Here is a 20,741-nt window from a genome sequence, read left to right as displayed (position 1 = left end):
TGGCTAGTGTCCAGTCTCAATTTCTTTTTTTCCGTAGAACAGTGACTGGAGAGGTTTTTTAGGAAGAAAACCACGGAGAGCATAAATACTTTATTACATTTCACCATAATATTCTCTACAGAGTGGAAATTGGTAGTAACAATGTAAAATTTAGTATTTTCTTTCAATTAAAAAACTCTTTTTCTGGTTAATAAAGAGGACTTTAGGAGAGCCTCTCTTCCTGCAGTCTACTCTTCCTTAACCAAAACTTAGTTAAAACAAAAGCGTTGTTGAAGCAGGATACTACTGATTGAGTTAGGTTGTATTCAGTGCCTAATTTGTCTAATTTTCTCAGAATTTCGCATAGAAATAACCTGCAATAGAATGGTATATCCGGCTTCAAATGGACCCAATTTGCAATATATTAGAAGCTATTTGTACCTTATTAGTAAGACTGGATATACAACAATTTACTGTGAAGTCTGGTTCTATGGATGAACACTTTAAATGAACTTAATTTGATTGAAAATTGTGGAGTTTTAGGGAGAATTTTGATTATTTAGGTTTTAATTTGTGTGTTGGAGCTGTTACACTAGTATATTAAAGAAGAAATTATCTCTTTCATCATAACGTCAAGAAATTTCATAGTATTATTTTCTGATCTGGATAAGATGGTGAAAGCAACTATTGACCACATTAATTTCAGTTAAAGTATTCAACCTTCCATATAATATTTACTATTATTATTGTGTTCTGTCATTGTAGTAGTATGATAACGTAAAATAATAATATAAAAACTTTCAAATACTATTTACACTTCACCTCTGGTATTCAATATTATTTAAGATGCTTCGTATAAAAATATAATTGTTTATTGTATTATTAAAACTAGTATTAATTGCTTACCCTAAAATATACTATGGTATTCGCATATTTACCATGAGCAATCTCATACTTAATCAATAAGAGACACAATGGTTATTTGGACTTCTGAAGACTTTTATATTAGTGATAACAACTGAAGCTGAAGACAGTAAAGAATCAGCATATTTTCTCATACTACAACTTGTGCAATAATGATTTGGATTCATTGAGATTTTTTTATATAACTTAAGAATTTTTATGACAAAAATGTCTGGTATCTTCCGGATGTCTTCCACAATCTGGAAGCAAATCTATCACTTCTCGAGCCTCAATAAACCTACTTATTTCTACTGCTATACTCTTGCTCCAAGTTGATGTATTGCCTGACCAAACGAGAAATCTCATGCGCCTGCTCCGTCTGCAACCTCGTCACTCTTTGCTGCAGCAAATTGCCGCATTTCATATCCAGGAACAAGGCTCCGTCCTCAGAGCGCACTTTCCGAGTACTAATAACTTCGGCAAAGGGCCAATGATGCAGGGTTTCATGGGTGTTCATGTCCAAGAAATGCACCCCTCCTCTATTTAACGCTAAAATGTGTTCTTGCCAGTGATCTGGTTCGCCTATGACTCGTTTTACTGCGAAGAATGAACTTCCTGTAAGGGAAATTAAGACTTAAGAAAGGATTCTTATTGAGTTAATAAAGAATTCTTACCAAACAATGGCCAACTACTGAGTACTTGCAAGACGCGATGTTTGGCCCTGGAAACTGATAGTCCGGCGGCTTGGCCCCAACTAGTCTGGACCAAAGCGAGCCATTGTGGAGGGCGCGGTTCTCTGAGTCCTAAGACAGGTTTCGGTAACAGGAATTTCACTTCTTTTAGACTAGGGGTGTGGGCCAAGTCTGCGGCCCTGTGAAGAAGGGCTGCAACTAAGGCCATATCGCGTACAACGCTGGGAGGTAGGTTGGGATTGCCCAACCTAAGCAATAGGCCTTCCAGATAGTCAGGGGCCACTTGGTTGAACAATACCTCGGTGTAGAGGGGACTAGCATCGTGTTTGAGGGGATGGTACCTAAATCAAAGAGGAGAATATTTGTTTGTAATCTCGAGACAAGAATCTGTTGGTGAATTCTAGAGTACTAATTCATTTCCAGGGAAATGCACTGCTTTTGAGATTCCAGAACCTGGATGCAAATATTAAAATATTATAAAGAAGGTCAGGTTTATTTCAGATTCCACAGCCCTTCTATTAAATTGATTTCTCAATTTTGATTAGTTTATTTCTCAGCTCAGAATAAAAAAAATGATAGGAACTTACCAAACAGATCTGCAGAAGATCAAATAAAAAGGCTGCGCCGCCTTGTGCAACTCCGTGGTCACATCCAAGATGTACTCATCAGCTGCCAAAGGCATGGTAAAGGCATCTCCTTGCACTATACAATACAGACTGAACTCCTGCTGCTCCTGATCGCTGGTAACACCGATAAGACCGCATAGCTCTTGGATCACATCAGCCACCACAGTACTGCACCTGGTGTTTACCACCCTCTCAGCACCCCCAGGTAGACGGTAGATTTGCCTTCTGGCACTGCGACCTTTGTGGATAATTTAGTGGTTTGAACCCTAAAGCGATTGAAACTTTGATTGTTTACCAGCACTGACTGCGGTGACTTCTTCAACTGACGGAACATTCTTGCGACCTCCACATCTCTGAGTTTTTCGCAAGTTAGTGAGACACACTGCAGCAGTTCCATGACAGATTCTCCTTCTGTCATTAGCGGCACTGGTTAAATGTTCCATCAAATAGGGGATGAGGGTGTCTGAGCATGCAAAGTAGGCTGCCACGATTGACAGCAACCTCCAAGCTCTGAAATCTCTGAAATGTTTCACCGGGAGCAAATCTAGAAGACTTCTTACCTTTGGCTGGATTCTGGGGACTCTGACTTGTTGCTGGTAGTTTGCTTCATCAGCTGACAATACACCTCGTCTCGTAGCTGAGCGTACTTGTGGCAGTGCTGCGAAAGATATTTGATCTAATCTCAGCATGGTAAAAAATTAAGCTGATGCTCTGAATTCATGGTAAGGGGTGTAAGGATTGTAAAGTGTGTGAAGGAGGCTTGAATACTGCGTGTTGGGGACTTACCATTAGAACTGTGTAAACACACTTGACTTCGGACATTTCAGGGGTAAGGGGCTGGTCCCCACAGTACCTCAAAATGCAGTCGAAGCACTCAATTGCCAGGGGGGTGATTTCTGGATCATCAAGCCTCAGCAAGGACCCGTCAATGGGGGTTCCCTGCCACTTAATTACGTCAGTTTGTTGCTTCCATGTCCATTCTTTTGACTTGTTTTTGGTTTTCTGCTGGGATTGTTCCATTTTTTGGTGCTCCAAGCTGCAAAAACCCGACAATTGCTTCAACCCTTCATTAAGGACAAACAAAATTATATACCCGCAACACAATAGAATTCTAAACATACACCCGACACCATTTTTCATATTACTACTCAGTGCAATGAAGAAATCACTTCGGACCATTCATTTTTGTGTCGCTACAGGGGGTTGTCAAAAACTACAGTCAACATATTAATTTGCCGGAAATTTACCATCGTATGGCCCTTGTATGCGAGGAAAAAAGCGATTCAAAATTTAGTGAGAATGCGCATAAAAATGTTATCATGCTTTCTAATTTGTTACAACAGTGCACTTGCCTGGTGGTTGCGCATCGCTTCACTCTTATTAAGGTGGAAGTGGATCTAATAAAGTGTGTGTGTTTTAAATGGGTAAATTGCAATTTCAGACGATTACAATGCAGAAAAGTCCCGTAGAAGGCGAAGAAATGTCGACTTTATGGTCAGCCGGCGCTGGGAAAAACCTCTGCCATGGCGAATCTACTAATCAGGAAGTAGTACGAAGACCAATGGTAAACGTTTGCCTGAACTCAATTGCGTAACAAAGAAGTCACTTTTTGTTGATGAATGCAACATAATAACAGTCGAAGGAAGATATGGCTGAATCTTTGGAAATCCTCTTCAGCCGGTTTTGAAAATTTCCAAAGTTTAGTTTCGTCAAAAAGTCCGGTTTGGTCCAGACCGCCTGACTTGCAGTTCGGGGGCGCCAGTTTTTTGGCGAAAATCGTTATCAGATATCGGCTCCGCTACTTCGGCGGGAATATGAGATCTCACAACCCCGTTTCCATAAATTGATAAACCACGGTGAGACGATTAGTTTTATATATTTTTAGGTAACAGCAAATTCTTGAGATATGAACGAACTCTATGAAATTCTGCCTCTGTCCAAGTTTTTTATTTCCTGAAAAATTTTCCGAGCTGGTAACCGGGGCAAAGCTAGTGAGTTTGCATCCTCAATTCGTACCCAGCTGCGGCACTGGTTTTTAAGCAATTAAACTGAAATTACATTTTCTAACAATCGAGACCATGCTGGGAAAAAATTCCGTCAAGTGAAGAGCGCTGTTTCTTACCGAAACCAGGCGTGAAACCCGGATCTCGAACACGGAAGTATAATACAATAATTGCGAATTTTCCAAAATGTAAGAGATTTTATTAGAAGGCTTGGTAAAAGGCATTTACCACCAAAAAAATCACATCTCAGAATCACAAAGGAATGTCACGGCCCTGTCTGCACAGAACTGTAAAACTACACGAGATTATTAATTTGATGAATCTTAAGCCAATTTGGCCCTAAAATTCTCGAGATAGCCACGATCAAAGTCTGAAAACGGGCAAAAAGTAGTTACAAGTTCCCTTCATTGGAAATTTTTATGAATCCGCATCTTTCAAGCCAAAACAGATATCACAACTAAACATCAGCAATTTTAGATACTTTTGAGACCCTCTCGGGAAATTGTACCATAAATTTCCCTTAAATAACTCTATCCAGAATTCACGTGACTACTTACTCGGCTAACTGCCTGTAATGCTGCATTGCGAACTGCATTAGCGAATATTTCCCACTGGGCGGTACTGGACTACTGGGAGACCTGGCACCATCCCTTAGTTCATCCCTCGAAATTCGCCTTTCCGGAGAACTATCCCCCCTCGCCCTGCTAGGGCTCATGTTACTGGCCACTATATCCGGCCTCTCTAAATTCGGAGATCTGCTGCGATGCGGAGTCTTGGCCTGAATCTGCAATACAAAGTAACAAATATTCAACACAATCGATTAATTAGCAAAAGACAAAAAAACGTCATAAAGATAAGTGTGTTCTTGAACTGAATTGAATCGGGAAATAATACAGTATTACTGCAGAGCGAGTGGTATATGGGTCCCAACTCCGTTAGGTACCGCTTCGAGGAGACGAGTACCGCGGAACCACACTCAAGTAGGATAATTGGCGTTATATTATTAATTGGTTGGCCATATTGCAAAGCTGTTTGGAGAGCACAATTTAATTGTATGGTAATTTAAATGTATGTTGGTTGGTCGTCGGAGCCAAGAGGAGCTGGCGGTATATCTATGAGGGAAGTGTGTTTAATAATATCGATTAATTTTGTTAATTGGTTTAGAGTATTATGAATATTAGGTACTTTTTGATCTTTAAGATTGAAACATCTGGTGTTCTTCCATCCGCTTCATGAATTCGTCCTTTTCCGTTACGTTGTTCCTTGAAGTGCAACAGCTTCCTCGAACTAACCAGATTAATCTTGTTGTCATTTTTTGAGGCCAAGCTTTTTGGAAATTTCGAGGTTTTGTTGGATAATGCTTTCTTTCGTAAGGCAAAATTTATGAAAGTATCACTTCCATCAGACACATAAATTACCTTTCGGTAGATATGTTTGGTCTGGTCTCTCCAGGATTATATATATAAACACACAGGTTTGATGTGTGTGTCTGGAACGATGCTTAATAAATTCATTCCTTTTCCACGTCTTGATATAATAAGACACTCTTTTAAATCTATCGGATCGCATATTAAAAAATAGAAAATTATTAGTAATTATTGTGTTTTCTTTTCACCCTCATAACCCAATAGGTTTTCTAGTGAATTTTATGAATTTTCAAGTATGTGCACCTGGAGAACTCGAAATTATACATTTTCAAATGAAACACCCTGTAGTCAACTTATTTAATGAAAAACCCGGTATATTGTTGGGTCTTTCTAATTCATTAGCAAAGGGTAGTATCTTCCCAATATATGCTCTTATACCTATCCGTAGGCATTTTCGCAAAAATAGAGATCTTATAGGAGTATTTTTTATCAATGGTGGAAATTTAGAGTCATCTACCCTGATAGCGACGCAAAACTTAATTGTTTTAACGAAATACCCTGTATATTATCGAGTATTTTTAACCTACTAACAAGTGGACTAACCTTCTTAATATACAGGATGTCTCTAAAATGACTGTACAATGCTTGGCCAAAAATGTTTTTTTTTTGAGAAATTGTGTGTCTTGTGAAAATTTTACAAGAGAAAAAAGTTTCAAAATAAAGTCAGTTAGTGGCAGAGAAAAATTGAAATAATTCCTACAGGGGGTAACAAAAATATAAACTTCTATTTATGAACCACGTGCCATTTTTTTATATTTTTACGTATTAAAAAAAGACCCCGTTTACGTCAAAACACTCCAATTAATGTATTACTTTTTAGTTTCCAAATTAGTGAAAATAGATAAAAGTGTTTTTTCGAAAAAATAATATTAATCTAAGAACTTTGACACCCTGTAGTGGCAAAACGAAGCACCATTGGATATAAGCAATTTTGCCTAAAACGTTTTATTTTTCGTTAAAGAATTTTTAGTTAAGTAATTTACAGTAATTTCAGAGACACCCTATATATTCCTATGCCTATTTGTAAGCATTTTTGCAAAAATTCAAGTCTCGTCAAAGTATTTCTATGAATAATAGAAATTTACAGCCCTCTACCGTTATGACGATGCAAAACTTATTTTTGTATGAAACACCCTAAATAAATTTATTGGGTATTTTTAATCTACTAAAAATAGAATCACTGCCCCAACTCATATTCCTATGAATGTCCACAAGCATTTTCGCAAAAATTAAGGCCCCTGCAGAAGGCAGGCCTTGTGAAGGCAGCAATCTACCGTTTGGAGACTCAAACCTCGATTTTTTAAACTGAAGTACCCTACCTACCTGTATATTATTAGCTGTGTTTAACCTGGCGACAAGTGGCCACTTTTCTCCAACATACATATGTATGTGGTGGCACTAATGCATAAACGCCTTAGCGAAATTACACAGGGTACCTTTGTGACTGAAGCAAATTCCCCATTATCAAGAATTTAGCTACTCGAAAGTTGGATTTTGCCAATGAGGCACCCGATCTTATTATCTCTAAACATTTTCTAAAATTTTTGATTTTATTTGCTTCGCATGAAGACGAATCATGTAGATACTGTACTAACCTGAACGTTCATTTTCATTTAAATTCCACGAAAAAAATGAGAAAATTTCCCAACTTACAAGAGGGCCACACCCGAATTTCACCCACAATTACAATGTGAACAATTCTGAATCTTTTCTTATTTGCGCATGAACGATTTACTTAAGTAACAAACAGCGGCGCTCGACTTTGTAAAATCCCGTGTTAAGTGATCTTCAAATCACATCTCAAGCGCTGGTTAGCTGAAAACAACACTAGATAAATGCTAATGAATTTACTAATGCTTATTTATAAGAGATTATCAAGTGCTTACTGGAACGAAGCATCATCCTTTGAAGATGCTCACGTAATAGCTTCTGATGCAATAATCGTACTTTGTTTATTTTTTCCACGTCTAAAAAAGCCCGCATTTTATAAGAAAGTATATACTGGTACTGACAGCTCAATGGGTTATAAATTCCCATAATTCCAACATTTACTAGAGATAACTGCACGTATCGAGCATCTATCCGCATATTTTCATGGCCGATCAACTCTCGCTTTCCTCCCATGTGTGAGAAAAATTGCCATGTCCTATTTGGTGTGGCTAACAAGAGTTTTAATGTTTCACCAATTAAAATAAAAACGTGTTTTGGTGCTTGTTAACCAGAGTAGAAAACGCCTGAAAGTGCGTCCCACTGAGGTCTTCGGCTGGTACGATGTTTTTAATTGGCTCCAATAATGATGAAATGCAGATGAATCTTTTCGCAAACGTTAATAACTTAATCGTCCGCATTTCCGACATTTGAATATGGTCGAAAAGTGCGGTTCCCACAGTTAACCCAAACATCCGGAGTTTGCTGGTGTATGACGACCTTCAAATGACCATCAGACTCCCCTATTGTGGGAAGTCAGATACCATTACTTTCCGCACTGAGCCTCCGGATGTAGGTACCTCCTGAACTGCCACATGTGATTTGCAAAATTTAGATTGTTTCGTCCTAAAACTTTGTGATACGTCAATGAGGTATTTCATATTGAGTACTGTGAGCAGGTGCGGATCCACATGAAATTGCTTTAGCCGCTTGCTCTAGACCCACCACGCTTTATGAACAATTTGAATACGTTGGAATTTAATAATTATGTTGATGCAACTCAGCTATAATGCTCAAGATAAAGTAGCCTGTATCGTTACCTCTTTTTCAGCCGAATCGCTGGAAACACTAGAGCAGGCACTAGAACTAAACCCATCCTTGTCGCTATCCTTACTCCCATCCGAAGCAGCCTGGGTAACCAGCTCCAAAACGCTTGTATTTGAGGCATAAACTTTAGCTTCTTTCTTGCTCCCTTCAACATTGCTCTTCCTGTGCTCCTGGACGATGACAGCCCCCCCATTACGACTCTTGCAATTCTTGCTCCCCATATTATTATTATTCTTATCCTTTTTGATCGAATCTTGCTGGTTCTTCTCGTCCCTAAGGTTCTCGAATCTCGCCAAAATCTCCTTCACTGATACTTTGGGTTCGTACTCTTCAGGAATCGTCTCCATGCGCGAGTTCTGGTCGCAGCGTTTCTCCGCAGCGGAGCTCTTGGTGTCATAATTGGCATAGTCGGTGGTGACGTATTCGTAGGAGGCGTCCGAGCTGGACTCGGACTTGGTCCAGGACCTGCGCGGGTTTGTTTGAGACGCGTGCAGGAGTCGTACGAAGTATTGGAAGTTTAGTACCATTTTAACACCATTTTTGGTTTGAACATCTTCGGTTCTCGAGGAGAGAAACTACTACAAACCGCACTGTCGCCGATCTTAGAAAGAGTGCCGGTTATTGTGTTAGATCAGTTTATTACCATAAAAATCGGTTTGTCGTAAATAATGAATCATGAAGAGACTGGTGCAATTGTATTGGAGAGATTTAGCAGCTGAGAGAGGAGATCTGTGTGTGTGGGAAACTGGCGTATTAGAGCGATTGTTTGAAAGGAATATATATACCCTATTTCTTCCCTTGGAATTTAACATTTTCCAATTATATCGGAAACGCAGTGTAAGATAAACTCTTTTAAACTAAACGAATTTCGGCAAAATCCCATCTACTAAACGTTTGGCAACTTAACACTGTTTTTTTTTATCCAAACACTCTGTATATTATTGGTAATTTCTAATTTACTGACAAATGGGAATATTTTCCCAATGAATGTTCTATCTACTTATTAAGTTTTTTGAAAAAAAAAAGGTTTTATGAAGAGGTTTCTAGAAGATCCCAACTAACAAGCGTTTAATGACCCAAAACTAATTTTTTTAAGAAAACACCCTTTATATTATTAGCTATTGTAATCGACCGTATTTGCCGATTATATGTCCTTATATCCATCATGAAGCAAGTTCGGGAAATATGAAGATTCACAAGGCGTCTGTCAGAGGTTCTTTCATTATTACGAAACCCAGAATAGCAGGAACTAAAAGAGATATTTCCACCCCGTTTACGCTCTCTTATAGTGCTTATCAGGACGATAATTTGACGAACTGAACATAACATCCATTGCAGATTTCTTAGGTCGAAGACAAAATAACCGTGTTTAGGGCGCAACCTCTCTAACATTTTCTACAGCATCGGCTCCGCCGCATTTTGCACTAGTGAAAGTGGATGTCGCGGAAATTACAATTAAAATTATAATAAATCTAAATAACAATGTGACATAACTGATCAGGCTCCCATCGGAAAGACTAGGCGACCGAATTGCCTCACTTTTGCTTGCAAACGAAGCGCAACAATGAACGCTGTTCTGAACAGCCGGTTAATTAAAATAACGATTATTATTACAGAAAAGATGGTACTAAACTTCCAAAGACTTCTAAATCTCACCTGGTGCTACCGCACGCATCCTGCGAATAAACCTCACACTTCACTTGAAAAGTCTTCCCGTCCGAATCCGACTCCTGGCTCTCCTCACTCAAACTTTCCGAGTGATGGGAGGAATTAGCCAGACTATCCAGAGAATTCGCCTTAAAATTGTCGCACAAACCGGCCTTCCCGTAATTCTTCCAAGTGGTCTTGTTCATTTTGACCAGAAGATTTGGTAGGTCATGATCGCCTGAAGAAGACCGAACCGGAAGAAATCTGCAAAACGAGGATACTCGCGCCAAAACGGTCCGCAATGGAGTGCGCTATGCTACAATTGAACATCCTGATGTGGCTAGATGAGCTCTGATGGTTCGCGATGACCCAGTGAATGACCATGGGAGGCCTACAAGTTGTCCGAGGCCGGAAATGTTATTCTCTGTTCAGACATTGCCGAGCTAAAACGTTGCTTCCTCGTTGTCAGGCCAAGGCTTATCGATTTCAAGTCAACTTCACTCGGATTTAAAGAGTCAAAAATTCCATAAGCTGCCTGAAGTATTTCGGGCTAAAACGCACATAGTGGGCCTCTGCAACGCAATGCGTGCTATGTAGGACAGAGACACGTAACAGGTGCTTTCTGCGCACTCTTTCTATGAAAGTTTTCGCATCTTTGCGATGGTCAAGGTACCCAGACCGGCTTAATCGCTCGATTTCTATTGGTGGTTGTCAGAAAAGTCCGGTTTCTATTGGCTGGTGTCAGAAAATGTTGTTGACCTCGCCTTGGGTCGTTATTGCATCAAAACAATAATTATTAAATTGCGTTTCTGATCCTTTTGATGGATTTCAGATGTATCGTGTGCATTATCTGCCATTAATTACCATTTAAACGGTAATAGAGGTTTGATCCTTAACGCACATTAAGTGAATGCGTGAAAGTGGACATTTCCTCGATATACCATAATACCATTGATCGTTAGTAATAAAAAAAGAAAAGCAGCGAAATGGCCATTTAAAGCCAACAACTAATGTGTTCAAAATTTCAACTCAGTTGTCTCTGCGTTTTCAAGATATTAACAAAATCTTCAGTTTCCAATAAAAATCCAACCTTCTCTAATTGTTCTCTAATTAGATGGAATTCGGCTTTATTTTATGCGTTTTTCGCACTAGTATTCACGCTAACTACCATTAGCGCCCATTAAAAGTACGTAGAAATGTATACTATTAGCACGCCATATACCATCGATTAGAGGGAAAAAATATATTTGGAATCAGAGTGGAAAATGAGCCGAATTAGATACGCCCATGCTCCTTTTCTTTATGGTTATTGTTATTATTATTAGTGTGATAAGGAGCTTCTCGTGTGTGATTGATGAGAACATATAATGTTACACGATATCTACTTGCAGGAATGAGCTTTGTTTCCTTATTTGCAGAATTAATAAGTGTCAGTATCGGTATGAGAAGTACAGTTTTAACCAATTAAGACAATATCCTGTTCCAAGCTCTTAATTTTACAAATTTGCGTAGGAATTATAAATGAAATTTCATAATCCCATCTCAAGAATAAAAGTTAAGAAGACAGCTGCTCTGGAAAAAAGAGTTTACCAGTACCTGGTCCTATATTGAGCTTAAGTGATTATCGAAATATTGCAGGTTTTATGTCAGCAAGATTTAAAATTTTGATATCTCTGTTCAGAGATCAGGGTTTCCTCAATTGCAGCATCTTGTATATTTCTAAGATTTTAGTGACAACTCCTCTTGGCAAAAAATTTACCAATATATAAAAAAATCCAATATCGAGCTTTACTAGTTTTTGAGATACTGCAGCCTTAATGCGGACAAACATTAAGATTCTGTGTCTTTCTTTAGAGACCTCAAGCTCAATTTTTTTGAATAAGACACCTTCTACATTACTATTATTTTAGTTAGAAATACTCTTAACAAAGGATAGAAAATGACCGTTGACGAAAGGAAAGTGAGTATCCAAAAGAATAAAAATGTAACAAGTATTGTAAAGCCCTTTGAAACCTCCTACGCCACTAACTTTTAAGATTTCCGAGCTCAAATATTTTTTCACGGAAAGTTTCAATTTTTAAATATTCAGGAGTGTACCGGGGAATAGTACTTCTGATAAACTCATTATGCTTACAGGGTTAAAAAATAATTCTACTAAGCAAAATTGTACTGCTACGCCAATGAATTGCAGCATATATGATTAGTTAAATTTAATCCTCATGCAATGAATAATCGGTGAAATTTTGCAACTTGATGTGTCAACAAACAATGGCGTATAAGTCTCTCTTTTTAAGGCAATTAAAAAAAGCTTTACAAGAAAGAGAAATTTTGAAAAATTCTAACGGGAAAAATACCGCTGCTACGCCAATGTATTCTACTGTGGATAATCCTTTATGCATGACGTATAATTCGTTAAATATGCAACTTAATAGGTTACGAAGCAGTGGCGTAGTTTGAAATCATTCTAATCCAGAACAGTGACGTGTAAGAGACTCATTTAAAGGCACTTTAGAATAATGACTGGAGAGAACCCTTCAAGAACGATAACTTTTGAAAAAATTCTTACTAAGAAGTAGACTTCAGGGTCGATATTTCCTAAAGCGTGAATTCACCACTTGACTACTTGAAAATCAAAGCAGGACTAAAAAAATTAACTTTTTGAGTTAAATCCGACTTACCTTCCTGCACTCCCCACAAAATCTGCTAACCATCTCGGAAAGCTGCTGAGCCCTTGGAGTGTGGAGGCTGATCCGCCCCTGAGGCCCATCTAAACTCACTGTAGTGGGCCTTGGAGCAGTGCAAGAAGAAATTTCACTCAAGGAGAAGGATTTGATCACCTGCAGATGTACTTGCTCTCTTTTCACTAAATGCACCCCCCAATGGGAGACTGCTACTAATTGGACATCAGACAGCTGAAAAGCAATTTCAATTTAAGCTTGCTTAAGCATGAAATAACTGATGTGGCTGTTAACTTTAACATAGGCTTCATAGGAAGCAATAAATTCGGACTACATCTCAACGTTTCTGTGCAAATTAGCCTGCAGTTAAAGTTGACAGACCATCAACAATTGCGCCCTCACCTGTGCAGCTCCTGATACTGGGAACAGACGAGCAAAGTACAGAGGCCAAGTTCTAGCTAATTCTATGGCGTTTCTTTTAATATTGGCTCTATGCGAGTTGTTGTAGTTCTCTGCAGTCACCCCATATCCTGAGAGCATGTTTACACCTGCTCTCTTCTCACTGGGGGTCAGTCTGATGCATGGAGTCAGACCATAAACGTCTCCGACAATTTGGCAGAAAATCAGATGTAGGGCATTCAAAGGGCCTAAAGGTTCTGAAGGGGAGAAATACTCCTTTCGCACCCTCAGAAGCCAAGAAACCCTGTTGTAAGTCACATATGCTGAAGCTCCTAACGGGAGGACTTTATTGGGGGAAGTTGGGGTGCGAGAATCTTCGGCTTCCTCAGAAACTGAGCGATTGTGTACTGGGGATTTTGACGGTGGAGTTTTGATTGGTCTCATGAATTCTGGCCATTCTTGAACTAAAGTTTAAGTCAGAGTCATTTTTAAAAGGTCACGTTTAAAGTACCTTCTTGACGGTCAGTTTTGTCGGTAATGGAAGTGGACGCCACTGAATGTTTCTTCTCCCTCTCAAGAGCACTTTTATTCATTTGGTGCGTTCTGAATGTAGGCCTTTCAGACGGATCTTTTATTTGGTGGTTTCGGGATTTTTCGAATTTACGTTCTTCTCTGTCCCACCTAAAAAAAAAAAACGAGGCTAGACAGCGAGAACTATAGAAATTTCACGTTCTATCGTCGATATTAAGAAAACTTCTGTTTACTATTTAATGAAAAACATTCTAATTTGACACAGGATTTTACCAGGAATATTTTTCATTAAGCGGTTTTAAAACAATTTAACTTCACCTTCATCACGTCGTCAAAAATTTAATTTAACGATTCTGAAATCTGAAATGATTAACTAATGGAAAACCATTATCACCATCTTGTCAAGAATTCTCTTACGTAATATCACCATTATGTGTTCCTTCCATATAGTACAGAATTGTATCATCACTCAACACTCTTAAGGCACTCTCCCGTATAGGAATTTACGAAAGAAACGAACTTGTTCCTACAATATCGAACTACCTTTAACTGATATCTACCTACCTATATGTAAATAATTAAACGTGAAATTAAGTTGCATTGATAGTTTAACGCAATTATTATTGAGAATTAATAAATAACGGGGATGACGAAATACTTTGCTTAACTAATCAATATAACCCCGTTTAACTGCATTATTTGCAACTTGAAACCGGCATTAAAGAAAAAATCATTTTTAACACTTGTAAACTGCGAGGACAAGTTGAGGTATATTAGTAGTTCTTGTACTAATAGAAGCGATATATTGCAGCGTGGATTGCCCATTCTACAATCTGAAATATATCGTTTAACACGCCGTTTTCACGTTGTTCTTGAGAGTTGAGATTTGAACCATGTTTGCACCAAATAAGCAATAACGAGGAATAAGTTTAGTTCAGTATGAAGAAAGTATATATAATATACCTAATATGTATAAAGAAATAATTCCAGAATTTCAGAATTTTTAAATTGAGCCCTAAGAAAGATTGTCATTTCCACCTATGATTTTAGGTAAAAATCAAAAGACGTAACATTATATTAAAAAATACTGGAAAGAGAAACTGGACATTAAAAAAGTAGAGTTTATAAACGAAGTTTACGTTAAAGTTCATTCGCCAATTGTCAAGAAAATACCAGTGGTAGGAAGTCCATTTTCAAAAAAATTCTATGTTTAATAAATACAGTAACATATTGCTTCGAAATCCTCACTAAAATAGGGGTCAAACTTAACAGAAAACCGAGGAAAAAATAAGCCATGTTCATACTGAATCGCACTCACTAAATGTCACGAAAGTACCTGTGGAATCAAATCAATTTCATGATAAGAACTCAATTTTCAAACCTCTTAGCACAGTTAATTGCAAACATATACAATCATAAAATTCATATATTTTCAAGGTTAAGGAGGACTCACTCATAATAATTAAACCACGAAGGTTACCAATCACAAACTTACCTTCCGCCAATATCTCGAGGTTCTATCGACGTGATGGTGGTCGATTCAGCCAATTCCCAGCTATCCCTGGACATCCTACCATCATTTCTATCACTATCTGCAATAAAACAAAAACACCAATAATTTCATGAAGATGTTCTTAATTCTCAGTTACATACCTTCTTGAGCCCAACTTGTTGCATCATTATGGGTCTCAGTGATGTTACTCTGCACCTCCCAGTTGGCACTAAAGGAGTTACGCTTAGAATTGTTTTGGTGCATCACCCGGTTCTGGTGCACCCCAAAGGTGTCCCGATCTTGTCGTTGGACCATGAACGATAATTGATGATGGTCCTGTTTCTGGTGATTCAGAAAATCCCTGTAAAGGTTGAAAGTTGGGAAAGTTAATAGTCGAGTGTCAGCAGTGATCATCATTTTTACCTATTGCTTTTAAAGCTCTCTCTAATGGGTTCTATGGGAGGTGGAGGTTGGTTGGGTCGCACCACAGGTGGAGGGGGAGCAGGGCTTGATGGAGCTGGTGGCAGGGAATTGGGCCCTATGGGGGGTGGTGGAGGGCCTGGCTTCCAGTTACTGCTAGTCCAGCTTTGTTGAGTTGGGGATTTGCTCCCATTCTAATGGAGAAATAGGGGTTGGTTTATTGTAATGTAAATTTAGAATTTTCTCGGATCTCCAAGAAGTTTTATAATCTCCTGTTAGATATAACAGAACTTAAAAAAATATCTCAATTGCTATTACATGTTGGGGTGACTCAGGGCTGGATTTGCCACTAATACTATCATCTCCCCATCTGCCAGAAAGCTGCTGCTCCAACATCAATTTCCTGGTTTCTTCCAATTTGCTAACAGACCTAGAAGGCTTATCCAGTTTGGCACTACTGCTTGTAGATCTCACTGAATGATTCGCTGTAACTCTTTCTAGTCGTTGTTTCATTTCGCTGCTCAGTTTGATTTTTCCAATGCTTCCTGTAAAATTTTCAATTTTTCATTAGTATTCGAAAGTGTGACTACTTTAGTGAAAGTGAGGATTACTCTAGGTCATACCTGGTGAAGGCCTCGCAGCCCCAATTTCAAAAGCCTTCTTCGAATTGGTCCTGGTCAACTTCCCAGAATCCTTAACAACCGGCTCAAAGTCAATTTCATCCCACTCAGTAGAAGTCTCAGTCCTTACTGACCCATTCGTAATGGTCAATGATGACTCTTTATTAGGGGTAACTTTCCTTTCTTTCTGTCTCATCTTAAAGTGCATGAAATCCTCTCCGTTTTCATGACTTCCGTCCCCTTTAGGAGGAGGCCAACGCCATTTCCCAATACGCACAGTTTTGGCTCTTCCATAAGGGTCCATGAAGGGCCTAGTTTCACTGGGATCGCACTCGTCTATGGGGGGCGGCATTGGGGGTGGGGCCGGAATTCCATTTCTTGTTATTACACCGCTTTGGCTGGATTCTGAACTCTTTCTGGATTTATAATCTTCAAAACAAAACATAAATTAGCTACCGCAGTGTAAACAGAACAAAGCCTCACCAGATGATCCAATACTTGGTGAACTAGACTTCCTCACGACACTACTAGTTTTTCTATTTTGAGGCATCTGATGTACTTGAGCTTTCACGGTGGTCTGAATCGTCTCGGTCACCTTCACATTTACATCATTTCCGCTCACATTATGAGTCAGTAGCTGCTGTAAGGCTTGATTCTGAGCTAAAAGCTGCTGTTGAATCTGAATGTTCTGAGCCATGGCACTTTGCAGGAACGCTCGTTGCAGGTTTTGTTGATAAGCCGCCAATTCGTTGCCGTTTTGTCCCACTTGGGGCACGTTGAAAACAGGCACAAATCCCTCTTGAGTGGGGCTTAAAAGAGGCATCATCAAGGGCGCAGGGCTGACCACGGGGATGCTGGGGTAATTGAAGCTTGAAGAGGAAGCGCCACTCTGAGTGGAACCTCCTCCCTTGATGGATTCTACTAAATTGTGCTTTTCGGTTAGGGTTTTGATGCTGTCGTTGATGAAGATGGGACGGAATAGGTCGCTGATATAGTCGTCTACGTTGGAGTTTGTGGTTGAGCCTGGGGGTTGAGGGGTGGTAGTGATGTGCTCTACCTCTTGGTCCAACACGGAACTTCCCTACAAAGAAGAAACGTTCAAGAGAGGTCAAAGGAACTGAGAGTATTTACACTTAATATATTGAAAAATTGCATTTAAAACACGTTTAAAATAGGGGTTGAGTTAAAAAGAAAACAAAATAAACAAAAAAGCGTTTATATTGATGAGTATTCATCAACTGCCGAGAAACCAAAAATTGATGGTCAGAGAGGTCCGTTCTGAACAGTGTTAAGTGGGTTCGTTTACATCAGATTACAGTGACACGCTACCTTAAAAATTGCGATTTTACTTGAAGCAATTAAAGCAAAATTTACCTCACTAACTTGGCTACTGGAGCGATCTCTGTGTCCCCCTCCTTTAATCCTTGAAATAATTTGAGAGGCATCCGACAAAACACCCAACTTCTCATCCGCGACATTTCCGAGCACTTCATCCAGAAACTCATCCAGCCCCTCAATATAATCTGAACCTTCTTCTTGCAATATTACTCCTTTACTTCCTCCTAGAATTCTTGCATTAAAACCTCAATATTCAACTACTTGCTTATAATACCTTTGATGCTGGCAGCCAATGACCTGGCATCAGATAGCTCATCTAGATTTCCGTCCAAAACAGGGCTAAACAACTCATCCAAAAACTGGTCAACGTCACTGGCCTGAGAGGGCACCCTCACTCTCCTCACATGTGAGGCTAAACTCGGAGCCTCGCTGGTGTCTGACATGGCAGAACTGCGCACTCCAGATTCGGATTTCTCAATGTAAGCTCTGCTGGATTGGCTCCCTGTTGGGGGTGCTTTCTTGCCTAAAATCAACAATCAAATCTACAACTCCTCAAAAGAAAAAAATACTGAAACATACCGGCATACTGAGACTTTATGTACCGAGGACCTCCTCGGTCTCTATGTGAAGTACTAACGCTTCCAATATCTGGATATTCAAACTCTATCTCTTCCTTAGACATGTAGTTTTGGTGGGTCATGACTACTGGTTTAATTGGTGCCAATTGCTCCACTGAATGGTACCTTTCGTTGAGTTTCGATGTCTGTGATAGCCCTAATTCCACCAAGGGATTAGGTTCTGGTTCTCCTAAGAGGTTATCCAGGCTTCTAGAACGCACTTTTTCTTGGTCAAAGTATCTGTCATTTAGAGCTGATGATCTGGATAAAGCTTCATGGGATGCCTTTCTCACAGGCGAAGTCACCACTGGAGAAACTCTACTACTAGGACTATATCGGGACTCAGTTTGTTGGATCTCCCTAGACGATTTTCTGGAGCTTTGTCTTGAGTTGTTTATCATTATAGCTGGAGGGGAGGACCTCACGATCTCTCTAGGAGGTTCTCTAGATATTTTTCTGGTTACATTGATTGGAGGTTCTGGTGGGGGGACTTGAGGCCTCTGGGGGGAAGTTGTGTGATGGTCCACTTCAATGGGTAGATTGCGCTTACTACCCATTTTGAGGAGGGTGGATTTTTGCACTGGGAATGCAGGGCACAATTCCAGTTCCGACACCAAGTCGAAGACGTAGTCCAGGCCGTTTCCTTCATAGACTACGCCAGAGTCGTCCATTATGACAGTCCAGCCCTCGGGGGTTATTCCTTGGGAAGACATTGCAAGAGAGGCCGCCTAACGATAAAGGAATAGAAATGAATGAAATTCTTGGAAAAACATGAGCTTGAATCTTACTTCTTCACAAGTGGTCCAGGAATCAGCATTTACACTGACTACGGTTGCATCTGGAAGAGATAACGGTAGGGCACAATTGGCCTTCTGTCTAATGCTTTTCCATTCCAGCAAACTCGGAGGCATATTCCTAGAGTGAGGAGCTCTCTGCAAACTCCTCGTCATCTTTCTTTGAAGAGTTTCCTTCATGGAGGTAGGTGCGTGGTCAGTGATGAATTTGAGAAGATATCTAAATGTGAAAAACATACTCTAAGTTGATGAATTTTAGGATATTGAGCTAAATAAAAATTGCCGATTCTGGATTAATAAGAATCCATTAAAATTAATTGAAATATCTCACTCACTTGCTCAAAGGAGGGCTCGGCTGAAAACTGCTCAAACAATGAGCCATGAGCTGCCAGACCCTCTCAGAATTCTCGTTCTTCCAAGTTTGATTGCACAGCTGAACTAAAAGTTCGTCTCTAAGTCCTCTAGAATTCAAACCTTTGAACACCATATAATCGGCCAACGCTCGTTCTCGGGCTCCTGAAAATTTAACTCAAATCACACAAGAACCATAAAAAAGAATGAAACTCTACCGTTCAATTGAGCGTCATTGCTCCACCTCAATATGAGCTTAAACAGAGCAACTGCGTCCTGGAAATCTTGATCCCTGGCTGCTGCCTTGGACAAGAATGGTGTGGTAATTGGGTCTTTCTTATAGTGCAAATCAGCGTCTTTGAAATAAACCGAAGAGAACTTGGAGAATTCGAACTGGTTCAAATCGTGAGGTAGGTTCAAAGGAGGGGGATTTCCAGTCACTCCTCCCAAAACTTTGACCAAGTTCCTCTCAGTATGTACTGGGGTATAACCCTCCAACTTGGAGAAAATAAATGCCAATTCAGCTGGTATTTCCAGGTGATTCACCGCAGTTTTGTTGTCAGCTTTAGCTGCAGCTTTAGCATTTGCTTTCTGAGCTTGAGCTTGAAGTTGAGCTTCGCGGACTGCGCGTTGTTTCGCGCGCTCCTGAGCCACTTTCTCAGCCTCAACGCGCCTCTTGAACTCTGCTTTGCGTCTTCCAAAGAGCTTTCGCTCTTTGCGACCTCTGTACAGAGCCTGCACCTTGACAATTCCTGATAAGAAGATAATTGTAAAATCTGGATAAATAAAAGGACAAAACAACCTCTTTTAACTTTGTCGAAGTCAGCTCTTTGCTTGTACCCTTTCCAGTGTTTTTGAATAGTCACAGCGCTCTTCCTGAGCCTCTTATAGCGCCTCCTGGCCAAATACCCTCTGATGTTCTTCTGTATTACCACCGCTGCGCCCTTGAGGGATTCTCCTCGTCTGAGCTCGAGCTGCCGTTCCAGGCTCTCCCTTAGGAACACCCTGGTAGCCCCCAATTGGTAATCTGGGCCTTCTAAAAAAGCATGGTAATTTTACGTTATTTAGGTAAATGAGGGTTTCTTACCTGTTCCGCTATGGGGCATTTGCTCCAAAATGGCCCTACACAGGTCTCTATACGGCGCCCCCCTGGGTATTCTGGTCAGCAGGTACCTATCGAAGCGACATACCTTGAAATTATGGTCCACACTCTGCGGTAAATGCTAAATAATACAAGCAAGTAATCGCTTTCTTCACTATTGCGACAATCGGTTATTTAAATTATAATATGTTTCTGAGGAGATATCACAAGTAATAAATAGTATAAGCGTAACGCAATTTCATTCTCAACATTCCATAATCACACACATTTCAAACAAAACTGCCTAATTTGTTTCTCATTAAGCGGATATTTGGTAATACGAGGTAATTAAGTTGCCGCATATTTTTTGGTTTAAATTATGGTTTCAT

The 20,741-nt window shown here is 39.7% G+C and overlaps 1 protein-coding gene across 3 annotated transcripts in view; it reads right to left on the bottom strand.

The window, feature by feature from the left end:
* Positions 1 to 77: 77 nt before the first annotated feature.
* Positions 78 to 20,741, bottom strand: part of Myo10A (Myosin 10A) — a 75,515-nt gene continuing 54,851 nt past the window's right edge. The window contains exons 12-35 of one of the 3 annotated variants that reach the window (XM_066402248.1): positions 20,359 to 20,444; positions 20,074 to 20,307; positions 19,490 to 20,023; positions 19,256 to 19,436; positions 18,915 to 19,140; positions 18,089 to 18,854; positions 17,784 to 18,032; positions 17,546 to 17,733; positions 16,655 to 17,252; positions 16,175 to 16,600; positions 15,870 to 16,096; positions 15,555 to 15,745; positions 15,293 to 15,492; positions 15,135 to 15,231; positions 13,620 to 13,789; positions 13,112 to 13,566; positions 12,710 to 12,943; positions 4,761 to 4,987; positions 2,987 to 3,236; positions 2,761 to 2,858; positions 2,496 to 2,710; positions 2,162 to 2,438; positions 1,557 to 1,915; positions 78 to 1,497 (exon numbers count right to left, since the gene is read on the bottom strand). In XM_066402248.1, the coding sequence (XP_066258345.1) occupies positions 1,181 to 1,497; positions 1,557 to 1,915; positions 2,162 to 2,438; positions 2,496 to 2,710; positions 2,761 to 2,858; positions 2,987 to 3,236; positions 4,761 to 4,987; positions 12,710 to 12,943; positions 13,112 to 13,566; positions 13,620 to 13,789; positions 15,135 to 15,231; positions 15,293 to 15,492; positions 15,555 to 15,745; positions 15,870 to 16,096; positions 16,175 to 16,600; positions 16,655 to 17,252; positions 17,546 to 17,733; positions 17,784 to 18,032; positions 18,089 to 18,854; positions 18,915 to 19,140; positions 19,256 to 19,436; positions 19,490 to 20,023; positions 20,074 to 20,307; positions 20,359 to 20,444 (6,805 nt within the window). In that variant the 3' untranslated portion in view covers positions 78 to 1,180. Of the gene's footprint in view, positions 1,498 to 1,556; positions 1,916 to 2,161; positions 2,439 to 2,495; positions 2,711 to 2,760; positions 2,859 to 2,986; positions 3,237 to 4,760; positions 4,988 to 12,709; positions 12,944 to 13,111; positions 13,573 to 13,619; positions 13,790 to 15,134; positions 15,232 to 15,292; positions 15,493 to 15,554; positions 15,746 to 15,869; positions 16,097 to 16,174; positions 16,601 to 16,654; positions 17,253 to 17,545; positions 17,734 to 17,783; positions 18,033 to 18,088; positions 18,855 to 18,914; positions 19,141 to 19,255; positions 19,437 to 19,489; positions 20,024 to 20,073; positions 20,308 to 20,358; positions 20,445 to 20,741 lie in introns of all 3 variants that reach the window. The other 2 variants (XM_066402246.1, XM_066402247.1) reach the window with 2 other exon arrangements.

This window comes from Euwallacea similis, chromosome 25 (genome assembly GCF_039881205.1).
Source record: "Euwallacea similis isolate ESF13 chromosome 25, ESF131.1, whole genome shotgun sequence".
Lineage (NCBI taxonomy): Eukaryota > Metazoa > Arthropoda > Insecta > Coleoptera > Curculionidae > Euwallacea > Euwallacea similis.
Note: the sequence above shows the minus strand (reverse complement) of the source record. Positions and strands in the feature narration are given on the sequence as shown.